Consider the following 27,115-nt stretch of genomic DNA (forward strand, 5'->3'; position numbering starts at 1 on the left):
CCCTGTTAAAGAGGTTCTACTGTTTTCCCTTTACTGCCAGTTTGAAAAATATAAGGAGGATCTCTGGTTGTTCCAGTAAGGGTTATGTGTCAACCCCTAGGCCAGAGAGTCCAGATTGTGATTAGCAGGTACATTAAGAACCACTGAAGCCTGTGGGGGATGAGTTGTTTTCCATAAGAAGGGGGAGGGATGCTATCTTTAGTCTTGAGACAAAACCATAAATGTCCCCTAAGGATGGGGAAAGCCCAGCCTGGGTCCTTGGGGCTGGGAAAGAGGGTCTGCAAGAGAGAAACACTGCCCCAAGGAGGTAGAATCTACTGAGATGGGAATGCTAGAGGAAGAACAGATTTGGGAAGAGAAATAATGGGCCAGTTGGTCCACTGTTGGGATGCTGCTGTTTTTTAAAAAAATATTTATTTATTTTTTGGGAGAGTGCAAGCAGGGGGGGGGGTGCAGAGAGAGGGGGACAGAAGATCTGAAGCGGGCTCTGGGCTGACAGGCTGATGGCAGCTAGCCCGATGTGGGGCTCGAACTCCTGAACCGGGAGATCATGACCTGAGCCAAAGCCGGGCATTCAACCAGCTGGGCTACCCAGGTGCCTCATGGGATGCTGCTGTTTTAAGACATGTAGGAAACCTGATTGTTTAGTGGGTTTTACAAAGACTGAAGTTCCATTTGAATCAGAGTTCAGGTGCTGTCAGGGCTTTCTTTTTTTTTTTTTTTTTTAACGTTTTATCCATTTTTGAGACAGAGAGAGACAGAGCATGAACGGGGGAGGGGCAGAGAGAGAGGGAGACACAGAATTGGAAGCAGGCTCCAGGCTCTGAGCCATCAACCCAGAGCCTGACACAGGGCTCGAACCCATGGACCGCGAGATCGTGACCTGAGCTGAAGTCGGACGCTTAACCGACTGAGCCACCCAGGCGCCCCCAGGCTTTCCTCTTGAAAGCCTTCTGATCATTCTATGTTCGTGGACCCCACGAGTAATAATGGTATACATTTCAGAGTTTCTATTATGTACGAGGCATTGTAGTAGTGCCTTCATATAAGTATCTGTCAGGTAATTTAATCATTACAGCAACCCTGTGAGGCGTATTAAGTGGAAGAAAGTAACTGAGGTAAGGGAGGATAAGAAATTTGGCTCAAAAACCAGTCTGATTTAAGCGAAGGCCAGGTTCTTCCCATTTCATTGCTTCTTTTAGATACTACTACTGATGAGAATACCTATAGTACTGTTAATAATGGCTAACAGTTATTGAGCTCTTATTCTGTGCTAAGTACTTTAAATGAGATATCTCATTCAATCTTTACGTTGTCCTCAATTTATGGTTGGAAAAACTGAGGCCTGAGGTCATGCAATTACAAAGTAATGAAGTCAGCACTTGAATCCAGCTCTCTTGAAGTCAGATGCCAAATCTATAAGCTCTACTTTCTACTGCCTCTAGCTTTGTGAGAATCATGCTCATCTGATAAGAGTTCCAAGTCAGCTGTTGCTACCATCCTTCTCCGATAGTAGTTTCCAACCTGGGAAGTGGATAAAGCTGGTAGCAATGTTTCCTTCCACAATCTTCAGTGCTTTCTCTGCCTTGATGTTAAGGTTTGGGCGAAAGGTAAACCAATTCACAAAGTGGTTGGGGGTCTCCTGTTCCAGGACATGATTAAAAGTGCCTTGTGGTAATAAACAATAATGACAAATTAGTGGATGACTTCTCAATGTATTATTGCCTAAAATTTTTATTTGCTCACTGAACATATTCACTCTTTTACTGTAAGTTTCCTGTTCTATTAAAATATATTAAGATCCTAAAAGTTGTCTTTATTTTTAGAGAGCTTCACTGTGAGTCACATGACTGGTTTGGATGTGGTCTTTTTCAATAAGACAATAGCAGCATAAGCCTCCAGGTCAGCACAGCATTTGTATTGCCTATTTTAGTAAACTTATTTGATTAGCTCCTGTTAGTGAACAATGTTATGATCAAGCTGATGACATGATTTATTAGGTGAATCCCTATGTCTATATACAAATATAAGCCCTGTGCTTTTATATATATATATATATATATATATATATATATATATATATATATATATATATATATGTAGTGCTATATATAAGCCCTGTGGTCTGCTGGTTCCCAGATGTCATATCTAGCTGTTTGTCAGGTTCCTCTTCTTGTAACCCATGGAAATCCTAACTGTATTACCACACTGAGTTTCATACTGAGTTCACTGTTTAAAACAGTGGGAGTTGGGAGGGAGGTGGCTGGCTGGCTCGGTAGGGCACACAACTCTTAATCTTGGGGTCCTGAGTTTGAGCCCCATGTTGGGAGTGGAGCCTACTTAAAAAAAAAAGTGGGAGTTGGAATGTTGCTTTTTATGTTTTTATTGAAAAGAGCAAAAGTGCTATCAAAAGTTAAACTTACCATGTGTGTATATAGCTAGTATTCATTGTATGGGTTAATTTGAAAAACTTTGCATGTCTACTTCTGATGGAATTTGGACCAGATTACAAGATGATGCTTGGCTTAAAATTTTTTCACAGTGAACTAGTATTTGATGCTCGTTTATTTATTCTTCACTCTACTTATTCAATAAATATCAACATATCCTTGTTATGGCAATGAACATGTGTCCCTTACAGAGGGAGGAGTTTATCTAATAGATCTGTTTATAGGCTTTCTTTGCAATCCTGATAAATGCAGTGAATGTGGTTTACAACTGCCAAAGAGATTCAGGCTCTCAGATCTTACAATTGCTGAAATACAGTGTATATGGTTGGGGTGTTGGGGGGGGGTGGATGTAAGAACCAGGTGACACCGGTTAAGCACACTTGACAGTCTTGAATTAAGTGACTCTGCAGAACAGATGCCAGAATTTAGTGAGAATCTGTAGTATTTAGGGTTGGTGTAGAGACTTTTGTTATAGGTAACTTTTTCAAACTTTTATTTGCGAACTTGTGCTTGCATGACTGTGCAAGTATAAAGGAGAATATAAAGCACAGGCTTTCAAATTATTCAAAAGAAAATGCTAGTCTGAATTATTGATTATGTACACAGGGCATAAATCTTTGAAATCATGGTAATGCTTTCCAGACAGTACAAGGTGAAATCTATGTGCCTAATTGTGACACAGTTCCTTAAAAAAATACTTCTACATGCATGGAGATGGAGCTTTGTGTACAATTTGACATTTTAATAGCTCTTCCCCGAAATCTAGGATAGTGCACTGGCCTACGGAAGCTAAGACCAAGCCCCAGCTGCACGACCGGAAAACTCGCGGCCGGAACGTTTGTGCTGCAGCGTCTCGCCCCGGCCGGTGCGCATTTGCAACGGGACCGTCCCAGCCAAGTGCCTGTTGGTAGGAACCCGCTTGGAGGAGGTTTGGGGTTGCTCTGGCTGTAGCTAAAGCAGGCGTCGGGGGAGAATCCACAGGAGGGAACCGCCATGGACGATCAGGGTTGCCCCCGGTGTAAGACCACTAAATACCGGAACCCCTCCTTGAAGCTGATGGTGAATGTGTGCGGGCACACTCTGTGAGTCGGGAGACCGTGGGTTCCATGGGGGTGAGACTCGCAGGGCGGGAGGAGAGAGCTGGGAAATGTCTGGCCTGGGCTCAGGGGAGAAAAGGGCGTCGTTCGTTTCAACACTGGGGAGGAAAATGGGAAAAGGTGACGTTGTTTCTGTAAACAGACGGTAGCCCCGAGCCGCGCTGGCCTGCTTTGGACTGCAGGTTCCCAGATGTAGTACCCAGCAGGTTGTCAGGTTTCCCCCTTCATAGCCGGGGTATTTCCAGGCTGTGTTGACAGCTGGGGTCCAGACATGCCGCTGGTTAAAAGCTTGGGGGATTGGAGTGTTTAATTTTACGGAAATGTTTTTATTGAAAAGGGCGAAATTGCTATGAAAACAAAATTACTGTGAATATATACTTCTATTTATTATGTAAGGTAATATGAAAACCGTCTATAAACCATTTTGTCCTGATGGAGTTGGGTTAGATTCTCATCACTAAAAGGGAGTAAGTCTAGATTCTTGGCGGTTTTGGAGATGTAATGGTGGCTGGTATTTATTGAGTGCACATTATGTGCCAGGCAGTGTTCTAAGCGCTTTACCATGAATTGTCTCACTTCATTCCCAAACAGCCCCATGAGGTAAGTATTAGTATCCTTACCATTTCACAGGGAAGGAGACTGAGACTGCTCAAGGTCCTTATTAAGTGGGCCCTACTAGAATTGGAACACAGGATGTCTGACTCCAGAACGCCCATTTTGGGGGAGGGGAGGAGAAAGAAGGAGGTTAAGTTTGTTTATTTTGAAGAATAAGTGCAGGAATTGGTCAGCATGTTTCTTGCCACATTTTTATAGTCACATGTGATTCAGTAAACGTGGTTCTATAAAGCACTTGGGATTGAAGGTGGTGTATTATGGTGAGCATATATTCCTGTAGTTTCTCTGAGGTTTCTTAGAAATAAAAGGTGATGGGTAATCTACAGTGTGATAGACTAGGTCTTTGGGTAAGCATAAATTGCATGGTCAGTTGTAGTTATAATGATTATAATAAGGTTTGTTAATGTATTGGTACTTTTTCTAATTAATTTTTTTGTTTATTTATATTTGAGAGAGAGAGACAGACGGAGAGACAGTGTGCAAGTGGGGGCGGAGCAGAGAGAGAGACAGAGACAGAATCTGAAGCAGGCTTCAGGCTCTGAGCTGTCAGCACAGAGCCCCACATGGGGTTTGAACTCCCAAACTGTAAGATCATGACCTGAGCCGAAGTCAGACACTTAACTAACTGAACCACCCAGGCGCCCTGAGATGACTTATTTTTAATTAGAAATTGCTTTTGTGGTATCCTTAGTCCTTTTTGCTTTCTCATAAGAGTTAAGAATTGTCTAAGTTATTAAGGTGCCTGGCTGGCTCAGTCAGTAGAGTGTTACACTCTTGATCTTGGGGTTGTGAGCTTGAGCCCCATGTTGGGTGTAGAGATTACTTATAAAATAAAATCTTTAAAAAATTATTTATTGTTATTGTTTTATTTATTTTGGTTATTTGCTAATTTGTTAGGTATAGACCACATTTTATAGTTCTTTCTTGACTTGAAATATGAACAAAATGGATAAAAGAATATAGCGTATTGGATAAAAGAACAAACTTATGATTTTGAATTTTTTACACAGTCCCTACAGGAACTGTGGCTTTGGGCAAATTACTAACACCTTGCACTCATTTTTCTTTTTTGTGAGAGACAGAGAGCACGTGTGTGCTTGCACACACACTCATGCTAGTGGGGGAGGGGCAACGGGAGAGAGAGAGAGAGAGAATCTTAAGAAGGCTCCATGCCCAGCTCAGAGCTGGAGTGGAGCCCGGCTGCAGGTTTTGATTCCAAGACTGGGAGATCATGACCTCAGTTGAAATCAAGAGTCTGTTGCTTAACCACCTGAGCCACCCAGGCGCCCCTCATTTTTCTTACCTGAACAATAGAGATAGTAGCACTACCTATATTACAGTGTTTGAGGATTAAATATATAAAATATTTGGAATTGTTTTGTAGAGTTTCTGTCTCTGTTGTCAAATATAGTATTTGTTTAATATATATTGGTTATATTATCATTATTGTGAGTAGTATGTGTGCTAAGCAGAGATGAAATTAAAACAGGAGTCATTTGGGCTACTATGTAGGACTTGTACAATAATGATTATCTTTAAATGAATTTAAGAGACTATAAAATGTCAAAATAATAGCTTTAATTCTAATGATCTGTAATTTTCTTTTTTAAGATTTTATTTATTTTAACGTTTATTCGTTTTTTGAGAGAGAGAGAGAGAGAGAGAGAGAGAGAGACAGAATGCGAGTGGGGGAGGGGCAAAGAGAGAGGGAGACACAGAATCTGAAACAGGCTCCAGGCTCTGAGCTGTTTGCATAGAGCTCAACATGGGGGTTGAACTCCCGGACCAAGAGATCATGACCTGAGCTGAAGTCTGATGCTTAACCAACTGAACCACCCAGGCACCCCTTTAAGATTTTATTTTTAAGTAGTATCTGCGCCCAATGTGGGCTTGAACTCATGACCCCCAGGTCAAGAGTTGCATGCTCTACCAACTGAGCCAGCCAGGTGCCTCTGTAATTTTTTTTTTTTTAATGTTTATTTATTTTGAGAGAGAGAGGATGTGCCCTTGTGCGAGCAGGGGAGGGACAAAGAGAGAGGGAGAGAGAGAGAATCCCAAGCAGGTTCTGCTGCTGTCAACTCGGAGCCCGATACAGGGCTCAGTCTCATGAACTGTAAGATCATGACCTGAGCTAAAACCAAGAGTCAGACACTTAACTGACTGGGCCACTCAGGCACACCTTTGTAGTTTTCTTGATATGAACTTGTTATCATGTTCTTTCTTGGAAAATGGGATTTATATATATAATTTATATACATAATATATATATATATAAATAATATATAAAATATTAAAATATTAATATTAAAATATTCGTATATTGGATATCTTTTATAAATCAGTGTGTATATGTCTTCCTCTTTATTTTTAACAGTTGGATGGTAGTTCAGTGTTTAGTTATACTATAATTGGTTTAACCAAAAAACACTTTTTCAAGTTTATGTGTTTTTAGTAATCTCTACACCCACTATGGGCTCAAACTCACAACCCTGAGATCAAGAGTCGCGTTCCCCCTCTGACTGAGTCAGTGAGGTGCCCCATTTAACCAAAATCTTTTTTTAAGTTTTTTTAAATGCTTTTTCATTTTTGAGAGACAGAGACAGAGTGAGAGTGGGGGGAGGGCAGAGAGGGAGGGAGACACAGAATTTGAAATAGGCTCCAGGCTCTTAGCTGTCAGCACAGAGCCCGATGGGGGGCTCGAACTCATGAACCGTGAGGTCATGACCTGAGCCGAAGTCGGACACCCAACCGACTGAGCCACCCAGTTGCCCCCCAGAATCTTTTTGATGAATATTTTATGTTTCTGTTTTTTCACTGGAGTGAACTTGGTAGCTAGCTAGCTAGCTCTTTGAGCACTTAGGCATATTCATAAGATATAACAGTCAAGCCATAGGGTAAATACCTAGTAGTGTAATTGTATGTGACTTTTAAGTTTTGTTAAATATTGCCCAGTTGTTCTCAAAAAAAGGTTGTATCAATTATACTCCCAACAACAATATGGTAATTCTTTTTGCCACAAATCTTTGCTGATATTGGGCATTATTATTTTTTTGATCTCGTTTTGATAAGTAATACAACATTATGGATTTTGATGTGAAATACTTTTTTTAAATTAAAACATGTTTTTAAAAAAATTTATTTATTTTTGAGAGACAGAGTAAGAGTGGGGCAGGGACAGAGAGAGAAGGAGACACAGAATCTGAAACAGGCTTGAGACTCAGCACAGAGCTCTATGTGGGGCTCAAACCTTGAGATCGTGACCTGCCCTCACAGTTTCCGAGGGGCAGGAATCTGAGAGTGACTTTAGCTGAGTGATTCTGTCCCATAGTCTCTTCAGAGGTTTGCTCAGGCTGTTGCCTGAGACTGAATATCTTTTTCCAAGGTTACTCATGTGGCTCTTGGCAGGAGGGTTCATTTTCTCCCCGTGGACCCTCCATAGGGTACTCATGATGTGGGTTTTCCCAGAGTTTGTGATGAGAGAGGGAGAGAACCAGAAGCCCAGAACTTTCTATGATCTAATCACAGACATGACATTACTATCATTGTGCTGTTTTATTTGTTAATACTGAGCAGCCCTGTTACAATGTGGAAGAGTATGCACAAGAGTGTGAATACTATCAGGTAGGGATTACTGGGCCACCTTGATGCTGGCTACCACATGATTTTATATTTGTTCATGTCCTCAAGTTGGCAAAGGCATTTGAGGAGGCAAGAGAGTGAGTAGCAGTAGTGATACGCAAAAGATAAGGAGTATAGGATTATGATAAGATTAATTAGGACTGCTGTTTATGGGAAAAAATACAGAAGCAGAAAGAAGTGAAAACATAATGAAAAATTCTTCCTCTCTTAATTGCTAGTAACTGAGGAAGCATTCCCTTTTGTATCAATTCAATCCAGCAAACACTCAAATGGATTGATTACATGCACATTAAAGATGATTGGACTCCATGTTTGTTGTTTTCCAGTTCAAGGATGAGCTTTGTTTTAATTAAAGAAAAGGAGAATTGTTTTCTTTTTTCAGGACCACCTGTTTCTTTAAGAAACAGGTCTTTCGTAGAATTCTTTCATAGAATTCTGGAGGCATATTGAATTCGATGGATTCAGTTATATTAACTAAGTTTTTAATAATTTAATTTTTTTAAAGTTTATTTTTTAAATTTTATTTTTTTTAAATGCTTATTTTTGAGAGAGAGAGAGAGGAGAGAGAGAGAGAGAGAGAGAGAGAGAGAGAGAGAGAGAGAGAGAGAGAATGAGTGGGGGAGGGGCAGAGAGAGAGGGGAATCCAGAGGATCCAAAGCGGGCTCTATGCTGACAGCAGCGAGCCTGATGTGGGGTTTGAACTCACAAACCCTGAGATTATGACTGGGCTGAAGTCGGACACTCAACTGACTGAGCCACCCAGGTGCCCCTTATTTATTTATTTTGGGTGGGGGGCAGAGAGAGGGAGTGACAGAATTCCAAGCAGGCTCCATACTGTCAGTGTAGAGCTGATGTGAGGCTCGAACCCACAAACCATGAGATCGTGGTTTGAGCCAAATCAAGAGTCAGACACTTAACTGACTGAGTCACACAGGCACCTGTTAATGATTTAATTTTAATCCCAACCTTTCTTGGCAAACTTGTTTGTGGAAGCTTTACATGTATTTGATTTTACTAAATCTGCTTTTTTCATTTTAAACATGCATAAGACACAAAGTAGTAGAATAAAGGAACATGTCCTGATATATGAAAGTCAGTATTTTGTCACATTTACTTAAGATCTTTCTCTCTGTGTCTCTTTGCTTTTTTTTCTATTTCTATTCTCACTGATGATACTGGGTAGTTTGTCCTGAAGAGTTACTACTGTGAATTTTGCTGATTGCGTCGCTGTGGTATTGTTTAATGTGTTCCTCTATCTTTTCTGTAAATTATTAGTTACATTTAGAAGCTTTATCAGATTAGGGTTGAATTTATTTATTGTTGGAAAGAATGATTAATAAGTGGTGTTAATGTATTTGTTTTAACTGATATTCTGGGCTTATCCAGTACTTTTATGCAAATTATGAAACAGTGCCTCCTTAGGGCAGGCAAATTAGGAAAAGGCACTCATTCTAGGTAAAAGAATTTGAAAAAAGAGACTTTCTAAGTATTGTTAATTTCTAATTTTATTCTGTTGTGGTAAGAGAACATACTCTATTAATAATTTTAATCTTTTGAAATTTTCTGAGAACTTATTTATGGTCCAGTAAATGGTCTATTTTGGTGAGCAATCAATGTACATTTGTAAAGAATGTTCGGGGTGCCTGGGTGGCTCAGGCGGATGGGTGTGGATGGGTGTCGGACTTCAGCTCAGGTCATAATCTTGAATTTCATGGGTTCGGCCCATGTCGGGCTCGCTCAGAGCCTGGAGCCTACTTAGGATTCTGTGTCTCCCTCTCTCTCTCTGCCCCTCCCCTGCTTGTGCGCAGGAGCTCTCTCTCCCTCCACCCCTCTCTCAAAAAAAAAAAAAAAAAAATGTTCTGTGGCTGTCAGGGGTAGTGTGTTATAAATGTCAATTAGATCAGCTTGGTTGGTAGTGTTACTCAGATCTTCTATATTACAAATTTATTTTATCTACTCATTTTATCAATTACTCCAACTACATGGTGGATTTGTCGGTTTGACCTTTTAGTTTTGTTATGCTTCATGTATTTTGTAGCTCTCTTGTTAGGTACATAGGTACCTATGTCTTCTTGATGAATTTCTCCTTTTGTCATTATGAATTGTCTCACCTATGTCTTCTTGATGAATATCTCCTTTTGTCATTATGAATTGTCTCTTGTAGTACTCTTTGTCCTGAAGTTTTTGTCTGAATTAATATAGTCATGTCAGCTTTCTTATGCTGTTTGATGGTATATCTTTTTCTATCCCTTTGCCTTCAACCAATGTATGTCTTATATTAGTAGATACTTATGTCTTCCTTTTTTACCTGGCCCAACAATTTCTTTTAAAATTTTTTAAAAAATTTTATTTTAAGTAGGCTCCATACCCAATTTGGGGCTTGAACTCGTGACCCTGAGATCAAGAGTCACATGCTCTACTGACTGAGCCAGCCAGGCGCCCTCCTGGCCCACCAATTTCTGCCTTTTGTTGGTGTATTTGTCCCTTTATATTTAATGTAATTATTGAGCTCATTGGGCTTAAGTCTACTTGTTTTCCACTTGTCTCTTTCGTTTTTTGTTCAAGTTCCTTTCTTGCCTTATTTGGACTAATTGGATATTTTATTTTATTTTATTTTAGAGAGAGAATGTGCAAACAGGGGAGAGTGGCAGAGAGATATGAGAGAGAGAGAGAGAAAGAGAGAGAGAGAATCTCAAACTGGCTCCATGCTCAGTGCAGAGCCTGATGTAGGGCTCAATCCCAGAACCCTGGGATCATGACCTGAACTGGAATCAACAGATGCTCAACCAACTGAGCCACCCAGATGCCCCACTAATTGGATATTTTAAAGTATTGGCCTATTAGCAATAGCTCTTTATTGTTATTTTAATATTTTTAATAGTTTTTGAATGGTTTCTTTAGGTATAACAATGTATATCTTTATCAAAATCTGTTTAGGGTCAACATCTGATATTCCCATTTTTCACTTCCCATTTCATACCTCACAAATGTGAACAATGTAATTCTATTTACTCACCCATCTTATCTTTTATGCTGTTGATGTATCTTTTACTCTTATATGTGATTCAGTATTGTTATTTTTACTTTAAACAGTTAGTTGTCTTTAAGGAAAAGTGGAAAATTGAGAGTCTTTAAAAACACCTTTATTGAGATGTAATTCACATATCATAAAATTCACCCATTTTAAGTGTAGAGTTCAATGGCTTCAAGTTTATTCTCAGAGATGTGCTCGCTTGCATTACCATAATCAACTTTAGAACATTTTTGTCACTTCACAAAGAAACCTGTCATCACTTAACCATCACTTTCCAAACATTCCCTTTCCCATATTGCCCCTCTAGCCCTAGGCAACCACTAATCTTACTTTCTATCTCTATAGATTTCCTGTTCTGGGCATTTTGCATAAATGAGATCATTCAATATATGGTCCTCTGTGATTGGCTTTTACTCAGAATAATATTTTTATGGTTCATCCATGTTGTAGCATGTATCAGGACTTCATTTCTTTTTGTTACTGAATAGTATTCCATTGTATGGCTATATCACATTTTATTTATCCATTCATTTGTTGATGGACATTTGGGTTGTTTTCACTTTTCAGCTATTATGAATAATGCTGCTATGAATATTCATGTACAAGTTTTTGTATGGACAAATGATTTTGTTCCTCTCAGCTGTGTACTTAAGAGTATAATTTTTGGATCATGTGATAACCCTATGTTTAACCATTTGAGGAACTGTAAGACTGTTTTCCAAAGTGGTGCACGTTTTACATTCCCACTAGCAGTATATGAAGGTTCAGTTTCTCTACCTCTTTTGGCAGCACCTGTTATTTATCTTTTTTGAATTAGAGCCGTCCTAGTGGGTATTAAGTGGTGAAATTGTCCTTTATGTTCACCTTCTTATATACTATATTTGGTGTCCTTCTTCGCTTTTTTTTTCTTTTTAATTTTTTAAAATTTTATTACAGACGGGGGGAGGGGCAGAGAGAGAGGGAGACAGGATCTGAAGTCAGCTCCAGGCTCCTAGCTTCAGCACAGAGCCCAGCATGGGGCTTGAACTCATAAACTTCAAGAACATGACCTGAGTCGAAGTTGGATGCTTAACTGACTGAGCCACCCAGGTGCCCCTTTTCTTTCCTTTGGATTATATTTTACAATTGTTGTGATTTTATTTTGCCTAGAGAATTTTCTTTAGTATTTCTTGTAGTGCAGGTCTCTTGGTGAATGATTCTCCCAGATTTTGTTTATCTGAAAGTGTTTTTATTTTGCTTAACTGTGTGAAGGATATTTTTGCTGAATATGAAATTATAGGTTGGCATTTCACCACTTGAAAGATATCAGTGTTTTGTGATCTCCATTGTTTGTGATGAGAAGTTAGCTGTTACTCATATCTTTGGTTCCCTTTACACAAAAATCTTTTGGGGCTGCTTTTAAGATTAAAAGAAATTTCTTTTTTAAAATGTTTATTTTTTTATTTAAAAAAAAAAATTTTTTTTTTCAACGTTTTTTATTTATTTTTGGGACAGAGAGAGACAGAGCATGAACGGGGGAGGGGCAGAGAGAGAGGGAGACACAGAATCGGAAACAAGCTCCAGGCTCCGAGCCATCAGCCCAGAGCCTGACGCGAGGCTCGAACTCACGGACCGCGAGATCGTGACCTGGCTGAAGTCGGACGCTTAACCGACTGCGCCATCCAGGCGCCCCTAAAATGTTTATTTTTGAAAGAGAGAGCGCGAGCAAGCGCGTGAACGCATGAGTGGGGGTGGGGCAGAGAGAGAGGGAGACATAGAATCCTTAGCAGGCTCCAGGCTGTGAGCTGTCAGCACACAGCCTGACACAGGGCTTGAACTCACGAACCGTGAGATCATGACCTGAGCTGAAGTTGGATGCTTAACCGACTGAGCCACCCAGGTGCCTCTGCTTTTAAGATTTTTCTCTTTAATTTTGGTTTCTGGCAGTTTGAGTATGTTCTAGATATGGGTTTTCTTTGTATTCATCCTAGTTGAGGTTTGCTGAGCTTAGATCTGTAAGTCAGTGTTTTTCTTCCTATTGGAAATTTCAGTGATTCTTTCTGCACTTTTTACACTTTCTTCTTATTTTGGAACTCCAGTTACATGTGTGTTAGACTCTTTGATATAATGTAAGTCCCTGTGGTACGACTTATTTTTCTTCAGTCTTTTTTCTCTCTGTTCTTTAGATCAGTTACTTCTATTGATTTATCTTCAATCCCATATGCTATTTCCACTCTTTTGGTAAGCTCATTCAGTATATTTTCGTTATTGCACTTTTTATTCTACAGTTTTTATCTTGTTCTTTTTTATAGTTTTCATTTCTTTTAGAATTCCTATCTGTGCATGCATTAAGACTATCTTCATTTAGTTCTTTGAATGTATTTTCATTTAATTCTGGACATACTTTGTGTTAATTCTTTTAAAATATTTATAATATATGAGGTTTGCCTGGGTGGCTCAGTTGCTTAAGTGTCCAACTCTTGATTTCAGCTGAGGTCATAATCTTGCGGTTCGGGAGTTTGAGCCCCACATTGGACTCTGCACCAACACTCCAGAGCCTGTTTGGGATTCTCTCTCTCTCCCTCCCTGTGTGTGGCTCCCCCTGCCCACGCATGCGCTCTTTCTTTCTCAAGTTAAATAAATAAACTTAAAAAAATTTTATAATAGATGATTTTAAGGTTTTTGTTTGCTAGATTCAACATCTTGGCTATTGTAGGATTGATTTCTATCAACTGTTCTTTTTGACTTTTTTCTTTTCATTCTTTTCTCTATTTTGGCACATTTAGTACTTTTTTCAGTTGTAAACTAGATCATGTAGATGTTACATTTTAGAGATCCTGGAGTTTATCTTTCTCTGTGTGTGTGTATGTGAATTCTGCGGGCAATTCATTTGCTGGCTGATTACCTTGAACTTTGTAAGCTTGGTTTTAATATTTGCTAGAATGGAGCTGCAGCGAGCATGGTGTGTTTCCTTACTTTAGTGCGACTTAACTTCCAAAATTCTAATTCCTTGCAAAATTTGTTCGGTCTTGATTTTAAGCTTTGTTAGGGGAGTCTAAGAATAAGTCCTATTCTAGGATGTGATACTTACTCTTAGTTGTGGCCTTTTTGGTATCTTAGCTGGATGTCTAACGTGTTAATAAGTTGTAATGTGGTGTCTCTACTCTGGTTGGGTGGGAACTTCAAAGTGTATCCACCACTCTTAACTACCCTCTATCCCTCTTTCATCTACCATCTTTTAAGCCTTGATTGGTTTTGCCCTGCACATGTGCAGCCTGCTTTTTTGGTCAAGGATTCGTGGAGGTTTCCTACAGACTTCTGAACCTTCTGCTTTGCATTTTTCAGCTATATCAAGTGCACTGAATTCTGATCTCTGACTCCTCAGTCTAGCACAACTACTGTGCCCTTCTCAAACTTGTTGAGAATGGCCAAGGAAATTGTGTCAGGTAGAAAACTGAGGCAATTGTAGGCTCACCTTGTGAGTTACCCGTTTCTGGAGATTATAGTCTTTGTGTAGTCTATTGTCTAATGCCTGCAAACAGGTGTCTCAAACATTTGTTTGTTTTATGGTTTCTCATGGTGGGAATGCTAGTCTGGCATCAGTTACTACATTATGTTTTTAAGAAAAAGCTGGCCTTACTATATTGTTGAGTCATTTACTTCCTGTAGTCTCAGTTCTGTGTGTACGTGTCTATTTTCTTACCTTAAAACTGACAATTGCTTGTTCCTCTTTAGCATTTCTTTTGCAGTTTCTCATTTTTTTGTTACTTCATTTTCTTCCCTAATACTTTCTAGACATTCCCCCCTTTTTTTAATGGAATGTTTTCAAGTTGATTAGAATATAATGTTGCAGAACAGCTCTAGAGAATTAATGTCTCATATGTTCTGAATGGTAATTACAATGAATATCTCAAGATCATTCTCCTAATGGAGATGGTTTTTGCTTTCACTACATATATGAGTTGGTGTTCTGTGTATTTTCATAATCCAAATCTATTGAGTAACAGAAAGAATATTGAATCACAAGTTAGAAAATCTAGGTTCTAGTCTTGAATTGTTCATTTGTTTGGGATAGTAATTTTTAATCCCTCTTTAATTTCTTAAAATTTGGGTAATTTAGTTAATAGTTTTGGTCTTTTCTTTGAGTTTACACCTTTTTTGGGCGGGAAGGGGCAGAGAGGGAGGGAGAGAATCCCAAGCAGGCTACACACCCAGTGCATAGATCTCATGACGATGAGATCATGACTTGAGCTGAAACCAAGATTCAGACACTCAACTGACTGAGCTACCCAAGCCCCCGGTTTGCAATCTTTCTTATACACTCAAAATTTCCAGGTTATTGATTCCCAGACTTACCTCATCCTAAAAATCATCTTGGGTGTCGAGTTCAATTACAAATTTCTGGGCTCCGACATAGATCTCTGAGGGAGAGACTTTGTGTTTTATACTACCTATCAAGAGAGTCTTGTACTTAAGCAGTGTTGAAAAACTGTGTGTGAGTATACAACAGTGAGTATAGCAGACACGGTTACTACCCGCATTAGTTTTATGGTGTTTGAGCTCTTCTGAGTCATTAAAAGGAAATTAGTTGTTTTTTCTTTACAAGAAACCAAAGGGAAGTTTAGAGTTATAAAAATATTCTTTGCAATTAAGGTGTGAAAGTCGGTATTATGCCATTTGTTAAACTATTTGTTGAAAAAGTGCTATTAAACAAACCTGAACTCCTGAAACCTAATTGTCAACATATTCCTGATGTAGGAAAAGGTTTTTGGGGAAGCAAATAATTTTGGTGGGTGTTTCCTAAACTTACAAATTTTTGCAAGATTAGCATGAAGGCAACAAAAAAGTTTAGGTCGTTCAAAATGCATAAATGTTTTTGTGAAGCAGCCACTAAAGAGGAAAGATCTAAGTATTAGTCCCATTAGGAAAGTGGAATGTGATGTCTGATTTGGCTGTCATGTTGAACATGGCAGCTTGTGTAAAAGTACGTGCCTCAAAGTGCTGTTTGTTTTGTCAAAAGAATTGATAGGAGTTGGCAAACTCAGTTAATTTGAAATCAGAAGGAGCCTAGCAGTCATCTTTTTAGTTTTGTTCTACACTTGTCCCTTTTTTCTTTTTTTAACAGATGGGAAAACTGAAGCCTATGTAAGGTTAAATGGTTGCATTTCCCACCTGGTCAGCTCTACTTTTTTGTGTCTGTGTAAATCCCAGTTAGGAATTATTCAATTAAATTTTGATCACATTTGCCAAATAAATTTCTTATTAATGTAATGCAACCAGATTGCAACTCAAACCCTTTTAAATATGAAAATACTACAATACTATCAAAATCTGTTTGATACACTTAGAACAATTTTCTTTTTATATTTTTAGTTGCCAGGATGCTAGCATTAAAAAAAAGAACAACAAAAAAATTTAAATATTCAATAATGATTTTTTTACCAATTCTGTATTTGTCATATCACTTTATTTGATAATGTATAAACAGTGTCATAGTATTTGGCTTTTGAGGTATACACATGCAAATTAGGAAGACTAAATGTATTATTTATACAATAAAGTGATTTGGAGGGTAACTAGTTTTATAGTATTTTACTTTGCAAACTTCATTTTTTAATTTGTATCAAAAATATACACCTGTATAAACAAATAAGTATATTCCCTACAAAAAGAAAGAAAATGTAATATTTAATGGACCTCATTAGAAATGTTTTGAAGAATTAGGTTTTCTTTCATTTACTGTTAGAATATGTAAAAAAACAGAATTTTGAGATGAAGAAAAGTGGTTGTGTACCTCATTCAATTTTCTTTAGAACACAAATATGATAGTGGCTATATCATTGAAAATTAATGAAGCCTCCATCAATATGGTGCAGTGCCTCTGCATCACTGATTTATATATATTTAATGAGTCTGCTATTCTAATTTCAGGTAACCGAAGCAAACTGCATCTAGCACTAACTCTGATTTACTTACAAACAATTCATTCCATTAAAATATAAATGTCTTGAAATCTACCAATGTTAAGTATACTTTCTTCATAAATAATTCCACAGTGTTTACTTTCAGGGTATAACTAAGTTGTCTCTAAAGAGAGCATAATTTTTTATGATTGCTTCGGATAATGTTACCAAAACATGTTTTATTTGATCTTACTTCTTGTTACTGATCTGTGGAGTTGGAATAGAAAATATGGGAGAAAAAACTTAAAAAGTAGTAGAATTGTGGTGTGACATGGCAAATGTTATATTTTTGAGATCTATCGGAGGATACATGAGGAACATTTTAAGGGTATATTTTTATATTTGACATTAGGAATATAACTTTTAATATTTGCTTTTATTTTCAGTCTTATTTTAAAATGTGTATTTTGTTTATTGAAAAGATAATATTAAAAAACATTTCTAAAAAAATTAAAAACATTTCTGACAACAGAAAAATTGTATATAATATTTTTACAGAGCATTTATTTTAATTTTTACTTTTTGATTCTTGGGAGTGATTCTAGTTAGAAGTCAGTTTTATAGTCTGTGGCCATACCACCCTGAATGTGCTCGATCTCATCTGATCTCAGAAGCTGAGCAGGGTCGAGCTTGGTTAGTACTTGGATAGGAGAAATCAATTTTATATAATGTGTGATTTTTATGGGACTGGAATTTGCTGAGCTACATATTACTTTATTAAAAAAAATGCTCCTGTTGCCAATTGAATATATAATATCATACAGTTTAATAAAATATTGTGTTAGCAGTAAAGATTCTTTATCCATATTTGTTCAATGCCCAGTCAGATCATAGTAAAGGGAATGAGTTTTTTTTTAGAAAGCTGAGGTTGGTAAACAAAATTTTGAAGACAAAATTCTTACTTTTTAGGTAGTTTAAATATATTTCTAAGATCTAAAATTAATATGTTGCAGTAATTGCCTCTGCCTTATTTGTATTGAATGTCTTATTTCTCATAATTGTATTCGGTATATCATTAATATTTAATTCCTTATGGAGGTTGATTGCAGCAAGCAATCTATGTAATGTGTTGCAACTAAATGCAAGAACATACAATTTAAAGTAGGAATGGTGTCAATAATAATAAATTGCTATAGCTAGTATATGTTTAGTGTTTATAATTCCCCCTTGGGAAATACACTATTTGTGTCTCCTGTTTGCTTTATGTATTTGGGTTTATATTATTTGGAATTAGAATAGAAACTAACATGTTATATGCTGAAGTTAGAATGTAACAAACTAGGAATTACTGAAATCATATAGACCAAGTGGATTGATTAGTAAAATACCTCACAGAGGACAATTACATATACTTAAGTAAACACTACCATGGTGTTTTTGTTTTTGTTTTTTTTTCTGTCAAAAGCAAGAGCCAGAAATAAGCTTGTGCTTTTTGACTATATTCTGTTTATTAACACTGTTCCCAATTGCTGTGTTCTTTTATGAGTTTTTGGTTTCTACATTTTGCTTACCTAGAGATTTTTGGTGCAGTGGTTAAAAGCATCAACTTTGGGATCAAAGAAATTTGAGTTAAATCCTTGGGCTACCACTTAATAGTGACCTGCAGCAAAGGCTTTTTTGACTCCTAGATTCCTAAATCTTTAAAATGGTGATAAAAATAATACTGCCTGTTTTACAGGCTTGTTGTGAAGGTTAAAGAAATGGCAACTTGTTCAAAGTTTGCTTGGCATATTTGCCTGGCATATAGCAGCTAATATTTATTAAGTACTGTTATTATGAGTGGTAATGTCAGTCTTAATGGTTGTGTAATGTTTCTGAAAAATTATAAAATAGTTGGAAATAGAGAATCCTAAGTGTGCTGAGGGTACTGTTCAAGTATAATTACAGCTAGCAGTTTATGTGCATATGTATTTACTTTTTTGAAGATTAAACACAAACACAGATTGTGCTGTATGAATTTCTCTGCCACTTAGTTCATTCATTTATCAATATATTTTGGATAATTTACATTTGAGCATATAAATATAAGTCATTGTTTTTTTCATGGTTGCAGAGTATTCCATCTTTTGAGAATGCATTAATCTATTTAGCCTGTCATATATTAATGGAAGTTTTGGTTGTTTTTGGATATTTAATATAGTTTTTCAGTGCACATCCTATCTTTGTGTAAATGCAAGTATATCTATAGGATAAATTAAAATTTTTTTAATGTTTATTTACTTTTGAGAGAGAGAGAGAGCACAAGCGGAGGAGGGACAGAAAGAGAGAGAGGGAGACACAGAATCCGAAGCAGGCTCTAAGCTGTCAGCACAGATCCCAATTCAGGGTCCAAACCCACAAACCACGAGATCATGACTTGAGCTGAAGTCAGACACTTAACTGACTGAGCCACCCAGGCGCCCTGTAGGATAAATTTCTAACAGCAAAATGTGTATTTAAAAATAAAAAAAACTTTTTTCTAACATTTATTTATTTTTTGAGAGACAGAGAGAAACAGAGCACGAGGGACCTGAACTCATGAACCGCAGAGGGAGGGAGTCACAGAATCTGAAGCAGGCTCCAAGCTCTGAGCTGTCAGCACAGAGCCTGACGTGGGGCTCCAACCTACAAACTATGAGATCATGACCTGAGCTAAAGTCAGACGCTTAACTGATTGAGCCACCCAGATGCTCCATAATGTGTATTTATAGTTTTAATAGACATTACCAATTTTTTCTTTTTTCAACTTTATTGAGATAGAATTGACATTCATTAAACTGCACATAATTTAATCAGCTTTGACATGTTAATAGACCCATAAAGTGATCACTACAATTAAGATAACAAATAGTTCTGTCATACCCAAATTTCCTTATGTCTTTTTGTAATCTATTCTTCCCTCTACTCCCATACCCAAGCAACAACAGTTTTGCTTTTCCTTATAGAGTAGTTTGCATTTGCTATTATTTTACATAAAATCATATAGGCTGCTTTTTGTTTTTTTTTTTTTTTTGGTTTGTCTTGGCTTCTTTGACTCCATTATTCTGAGATTCGTCTATTTTGTTGTGTCTGTCAGTGGTTCATTCCTCTTTATTACCGAATGGTGTTCTGTTGTATAGATATACTAGTTTGTACTAGTTAATTGACGGTTGGCTTGTTTGTGATTGTTAGTATTACAAAAGAGCTGCTATGGAGAATTTTCATGTAAAAGTCTTTGCATGGACATTTTTTTTAAATTAAAAAAATTAAATTTTTTTAATGTTTATTTTTGAGAGAGAGAAAGAGAGAGTGAGCACGAGTAGGGGAGGGGCAGAGAGAGGGAGATACAGAATCTGAAGCAGGCTCCAGTGCCTGAGCTGTCTGTACAGAGCCAGATGCGGGCTTGAACTCACGGACTGCGAAATCATGACCTGAGCTGAAGTTGGACACTTGACTGAGCCACCCAGATACTTCTGAACATGTCTTTTTGTTTCTCTTGGGAAAATACCTAGGAGTGGCATGTCTGGGTTATGTGGTAGTTGTAGTTTAACTTTTAAAGTTTTATAGTTTTAGATTTACATTTAGATCTGTGATCCATTTGAAGTTAACTTTTTTGTTTGGTGTGAGGTAAGAGGGTTCTCTTTTTGAGTGTTATTATTATTATTATTATTTTTCCTGCAAGGATATCTAGGGGATCTAGCACTATTTTTTTTTTTTTTTTAAAATTTTTTTTTTTCAACGTTTATTTATTTTTGGGACAGAGAGAGACAGAGCATGAACGGGGGAGGGACAGAGAGAGAGGGAGACACACAATCGGAAACAGGCTCCAGGCTCTGAGCCATCAGCCCAGAGCCTGACGCGGGGCTCGAACTCACGGACCGTGAGATCGTGACCTGGCTGAAGTCGGACGCTTAACCGACTGCGCCACCCAGGCGCCCCTAGCACTATTTTTTGAAATGTCTTTCCTTTTTCATTGGATTGCCTTGGCATTTTTGTCAAAAATCAATTGACTAACTATGGATCTGTTTCTGAACCCTCTGTTCTGTTCCATTGACTTATAACTATCTTTGCCAGTACAGCCAAACTGTTTTAATTACTGTAGCTTTATGGTAAGTCTTGGGAAGTGTAAGTCCTTCAACTTTTTTTTTTTAAATTAGTTTTGAAGTTTATTTATTTATTTCAGAAGAGAGCATGAACAGGGGAGGTAAAGAGAGAGAGAGAGGGAGAGAGAGGATTCCAAGCAGGCTAAGCACTGTCACACAGAGCCTGATGCAGGGCCTGAACTCATGAACTGTGAGATCATGACCTGAGCTGAAATCAAGAGTCAGATGCTTAACCGACTGAGCTACCCAGGCACCCTCAACTTTGTTTTTACTTTAAAAATTGCTTTGGTTATTTTAGGTCCTTTACAATTCCATATAGATTTTAGAATCAATTTGTCAACTTTTGTATAAATGCCTGTTGGATTTGGGTTGCTTTAAATTTGGGGAGAATTGCCATCTTGACAATATTGAGTATTATAATCAATAAATATGATATATTTTTCATTTATTTAAGTCTTTAATTTCATTCAGTACTATTTCAGTCTTCTGACACCTCGAATGAAGCTGGAGGATCCACTTCTAAGCTTAATTTTGTGGCTTAGTTCTTTACTATTTGTTGGTTAGAGGTCTCAGTTCTTTCCTGTAAGGGCCTATCCTAAGGGTTTCTTCACTGTCCTTACAATGTGGTAGCTTTCTTTCCCTAGAGTGATTCAAGAGAGAGAGGCAGAAGCCACAATGTCATAAACTAGCTTTGGAAGTCTGGCACTGCCATTTCTGCTGCATTCTATTTGAGTCCTAAGCACAGTCCATATTTAGGGTGGAGGGGAATTAGGCTTCACTTTGTGATAAGAGAAGTATCAAAGAATTTGTGGACATATGTACAACCACATTAACCATATATCTGTATGTTCATCACTGTTGTAGCCTAAATCCAACAGAGCTCCCAATGATTCTTGCCTCCTGATATTCATGCCTTTGTGCAATTTCTCTCCAAATGGTTATCAGAGTTGCTTGTGTTATGAATTGAATATGGCAGAAGTGATGGTTTGTCACTTCCAAGGCTAGGTCATAAAAAGACTCTGCAGCTTTCTTATGGACCATTTGCTCTTGGGAAGGACAGTTTCTGTGTTGTAAGCAGCCATATAGAAAGGCTCATGTGGTGAAGAATCAAGGCCTCTGACACCTGCCACATGAGTAAGCCCTCTTAGATTCTCTGGCCCCAGCCATGTCTTCAGATAATTGCAACCCTGGCTAATGTCTTGAGAAATAACCTGCTGCTGGATTCTTGACACTCAGAAACTGTATGAGATAATGTTTATTATTTTAAGCTGCTGAATTTGAAGGTATTTTGTTACACAGTAACAGATAACTAATAGCAATCACTTCACCTTTATTATAACAAAAGAGACATTACCAAAACTTGTACACTATTTGAGACTCTTTTTATGATAGTGGGAATAGATTTCTAAGGGGCTCCTGTCAAATAAGCCATTGTCATTATGTAGAGAAGTGGTTCTTATTCAGAGACATATAAACTACTTTGGTTTAGAAGTAAAGTAATCTGGGGGAATCCTGTGATACTGTTTATTGTAACTTAAATTGCAAAGGTAAAGCTTTTATTACCATTTAAGCTTTGATTATAAGGCAGAATATTTAGTGAGAACCTTGTAAATTTCCTATCATTGACCAAGGACTTAATAAACTTTATCAAAATCCATGAAATAGCAATTTGAGTAGCTAATTCTTTATAAAAATAGTTTATTTTGTTTATAGATTTAATAAGTGATAAATACAGTGATGTTGAATCTTATATGGAATTTATGTTCTCAAGTTGTGTAAGTTAGAAATTATGTGTAGTGAAAGAATTACCTTTAATAAGATCAGAAATTGTCAGTATGGATAAATGATTTTTCACTAAGTTGAGCATAGCCAGTTTCCTTCAGCATAGGAATGATTCACTGTTTTTGCCAAACATCAGCTGAAATAATTGGCTCTTTTCTGGCATTGTATTGAAAAGACTTATTTTTCAATGCAGTCAAATGCAGTCTTCCTCTTCTTCTTTTTTTTTTTTTTAATGTTTATTTTTGAGAGAGAGAGACAGAGTGCCAGTGGGGGAGGGGCAGAGAAAGAGGGAGACAGAATCTGAAGCAGCCTCCAGGCTCCAAGCTGATTGGAGCCTGATTTAGATTACTCCAAGCCTGATGTAGGGCCTGAACCCAGAAACCGTGAAATCTCGACCGCTACCAAAGTTGGCTGCTCAACTGACTGAGCCACCCAGGTTTCCCTCTTATTATTATTTTTTTTTTAAGTTTATTTATTTTGAGAGAGAGAGTGAGTCAGGGAAGGAGCAGAGAGAGAGAATCCCTAGCAGGCTCCGCACCATTAGCGTGGGACCAGATGTGGGACTCGAACCCACAAACCATGAGATCATGATCTGAGCCAAAGCCAGATGCTTAACAGCCACTCAGGTGCCCCAGTCAGATATGGTCTTATTAAGATGTTCATTCTAAATCTTTTTTTTTTTTTTTTTAATGTTTTATTTATTTTTGAGACAGGGAGAGACAGAGCATGAACAGGGGAGGGTCAGAGAGAGGGAGACACAGAATCTGAAACAGGCTCCAGGCTCTGAGCTGTCAGCACAGAGCCTGACGCGGGGCTCAAACTCACGGACCGTGAGATCATGACCTGAGCCGAAGTTGGCCGCTTAACCGACTGAGCCACCCAGGCGCCCCAAGATGTTCATTCTAGGAGAGGTATTAGGAAGTGAGTGCAGCTGAGGGAACAATTGAGTGACATCTCTCATTTTATGCTCACTCTGGAGTAAAGGTATAACTGAGAGGAAAGGCTGGTGATATGAGCTGCTTTTAAAAAATATCTTTTTGCTGAACATATAAATTTGTGTAAGTAAATGTGCATATAATATACTGCTATTGTATAATAGAATGCTTGTGAAACTTCTACTTTTCTTTATGGGGAAAATGTACAGTATTCCATTGTTATGTTTAGATTAGACTATTTCATTTTGTGGAAAATGACATGAAAGGTTTGTTGATTTCTGTAAAGCACAATATGGGAACCTGTTTATAATGAGGAGTCTATGCCATTGAGAAAAGTTTCAGTTATATTCAGCTAGCACAGAACCAGCATACACATTTGTTGGACTGTATTATAGGAAGAGTAACATAAAAAAGTTTAAAATAGAACTTCTGCATTTTTGGAGTATGGTATAGTTGTCTGGAAAATTTACTGTCAGATAATGAATGTGTCTTTACTTTTGGAACATGCTTTATTGTACATGAAATTCTGAACTTATATAGCAGATAAATTACGTGATTTTTTCCCATTGCTAAAGAGTCTGAATGTTCAGAAGTGATCACTAAGACATTTCTTTAAATACTGCATTCTTATATTTTACAATGTCTTACGGATTGCTCACCATATAACAGTTAAGCCATAGGATGGAAAAATCTTGATGCCAGTAGTAGGAACTTTTTCCAGTTGGAAATCATTTAAAATAAAATTAAAGGAAGTGTAATTTTTTAGTGTTACTGGAAAGATATAATTTGACTCACTAAAGTGAGAGAACATTCATGTTCTCTTTCAGGCTCTACACCTGTGGCCTAAAGCTGTAGTCTTGTTGGGACTTTAATTATTAATACAAAAGTGGGTTTTATAACATCTAGCCACGTCTACTTTAATACCATATAATTTCCTTTTAGAATGTGTAAATTTCCGAGCAAATTTTTGGACACAATCTGTTGTACTCTTTTGTATTTGGAGATAAGTGGTTTGAAAAGTATTAAGCAGTTTCTCTTCAGTTTAGTTTTGTCTTGTTTAAAGCATTAGTATAACGGTTTCCAAGGGGTGCCTAGCTGGCTTAGTTGGAAGAGCTTGCCACTCCTGATCTTAGGGTCATGAGTTTGAGCCCCATGTTGGGTATAGAGATCACACACAAAAAATAAGTAAACAAAGCATTAGTATAACTGTTTGACTTGGACTAGAACTTGATTTTAAGTTGTCATTAGCTATGAATTCCCAGTGACTGCCTCTCAAATTTCACTAAGAGATCAGGCTATATGATTTATCGGTTTTAAGAAATCATGTGCAGCTTTCTGCTAATGCAGAAATTGTTCAGACATATAACATAGAGTTTCAAGAACCTGAAAATTTCCTGTTTGAAACTGATGGTTTAGAAGGTAACTTCTTTTGTTATATCTGGAGGAATTAATGTTTAGAAGTTCACACTTATCTATTAATTTCTTACTCTCATTTAGTTCTTTCCTCATTTTTTGGTTTTCCAATTTATATCAATTTATAGACTGTATTCAAGTCAATGTGAAAATTTTATCTAAATGCAGTTCCAAAGTTTGCAGTATTTTTGTGCATTTATTTCTTTATTGCCTACACACACACACACACACACACACACACACACACACACATGCAAACATGCTAGAATGACATTTTCTGGTGGTCAGTTGAGATATGACATTGAAATCCATTGTCTGGTAAATTTTTTTTTAGAAACTATATTTCATTTGAAAAAAAAATTTTAAAGATTTTTTTTTTTTTTAAGTAATCTCTACACCCAGTGTGGGGCTTGAACCCACAACCCTGAGATCAAGAGTCGCTTGCTCTACTGACTGAGCCAGCCAGGTGCCCCTGAAAATATTTTTAATAGAGTGTTCCTAAGCATTTGATCCAAACAGCAGCCATGAGTTTGGGGTTTTAGGGCAAGATTTTATTTTCTAGAATATCACTCATGTTATTCCTAAATATGTCAGAAAAATATAGGAGACAAACTGCAATTTGATTTCATTTCATACTTTTCAAATATTTATACCCTTGTTATCTTAGAAATTTTGGTAATGAGTCATAGAGCTTCTCTTTCTATCCTTAACCCCAAAATATATTGAGAAAAAAGTTAGGAACAGAGAATATGAAATAGGAGAAGCTGTTCATGCATTTCCTGGGATTTAGATTTTTTTATCCTCTTCCAGGCATGCTCCAAGTCTGGTGCTTTACTTATTTCAAACTTTTTTTTTTTTTTTTTTTAGCACTTCTTATTTATTAGGACTTGATGATCAAAGTTGAATATGAGATAATCTTTGCCCTGAGGTTTCACAGTTAATGTATAGAAGGTAAACAAATAAAATGTTATGATACAGTTTGATAATTGTTATGCTAAGTGTTGTTGGAGTCATTTGAGTAACACAATTCGACAGTGGGGTGCTGGGAGTATAGTGGCACCAGCAAGTATATCACAGGATCCAAGTCAGAAATATGGTAGTCATTCTTGGTTTATATTTGTGGCTTATATCCAAGCATCACCAAATCTTGCCCATACTGTTCCTAAATCACTTTCAAACCAAGGGTTTTATAATAATTCTATTGTTTTAAAGTTTTTTTTTTTTTTTAACTTATAACAGCAATTTCTACTTATTTAGATATTTTGTTCTGTTAGGGGAATATACTTTCATGTGGATGTAAGTGCCCTCATTTTATTTCAATAATAGAAAATTGAAGCCAGTTTGGATAGGGAGAAGATTGAAAAATGAAACAAATGTGTAAGATTAAAGTTGCATATAGCTTTTGTAGTTAGATGATATATGTATTCCAAGTGGATAATACAGATTTATACCTTAATGAAAGCACATGGTCATATTAATTTGAAATTTGCACAAGGAGCATCATAGTGTATATTAACCTTGCTTTTTTCAATTAGTGGTAGACCATGAGTATTATTAGCATATACCACTTTACCTCCTTTTTAGCACCTAATATTTCTTTGTGTGGATGTTTCTCCTATTGATGAGTATTTAGAAATGTGAGGTTTCGATAGCTTTCTAAATTTTTTTTTAATAAAGTACACCAGTTAATTCCCTGAAACAGTATATGAAGGTGTCTGTTCCCTCACCACTTTTGCCCCACCAAGGATTTCATAAAGTCTATATTGGTTTTGATATACTGCAGTCACACTTCTACCTACTGCATTTCATATTTGTATTCAGCAGCAAGTCTCCAATATGATTGTAAAATACAGAAATGAAGTATTTTTTTCTTGATGTTTGTGCTTTAAGCAAATGCACAGGGTCAAGTTCTAGTTTAAAATCATTTAACTTTCTGAGTAATAAAAGTCTCAAAGAACATTTAGAAATAGAGTTGTATGAAATAGCTATTGTTTGTAAGCACTTTATCTACCTCTTATTTTTGTAAAAGAGTCATATTACAATTAGTACGAGATCTCCTCTTTGGGCAGCTGGAAAGCAGGACAAGGAAAAATCATTCTCCTCTTGTCCGGTAGAAAGTACATTGTGCTCTCTAGTACCAGACTTGG

At 37.1% G+C, this 27,115-nt stretch overlaps 1 protein-coding gene across 1 annotated transcript in view; it reads left to right on the forward strand.

Moving 5' to 3' along the window:
- The first annotated feature begins 3,236 nt into the window (after positions 1-3,236).
- MNAT1 (MNAT1 component of CDK activating kinase) overlaps positions 3,237-27,115 on the forward strand; it is a 217,754-nt gene continuing 193,875 nt past the window's right edge. Inside the window, exon 1 of the mRNA XM_007095222.3 lies at positions 3,237-3,532. Coding sequence (XP_007095284.1) covers positions 3,444-3,532 — 89 coding nt within the window. The 5' untranslated portion in view covers positions 3,237-3,443. The remainder of the gene's footprint in view (positions 3,533-27,115) is intronic.

The sequence above is a fragment of the Panthera tigris genome, chromosome B3 (assembly GCF_018350195.1).
Source record: "Panthera tigris isolate Pti1 chromosome B3, P.tigris_Pti1_mat1.1, whole genome shotgun sequence".
NCBI classification, from domain to species: domain Eukaryota; kingdom Metazoa; phylum Chordata; class Mammalia; order Carnivora; family Felidae; genus Panthera; species Panthera tigris.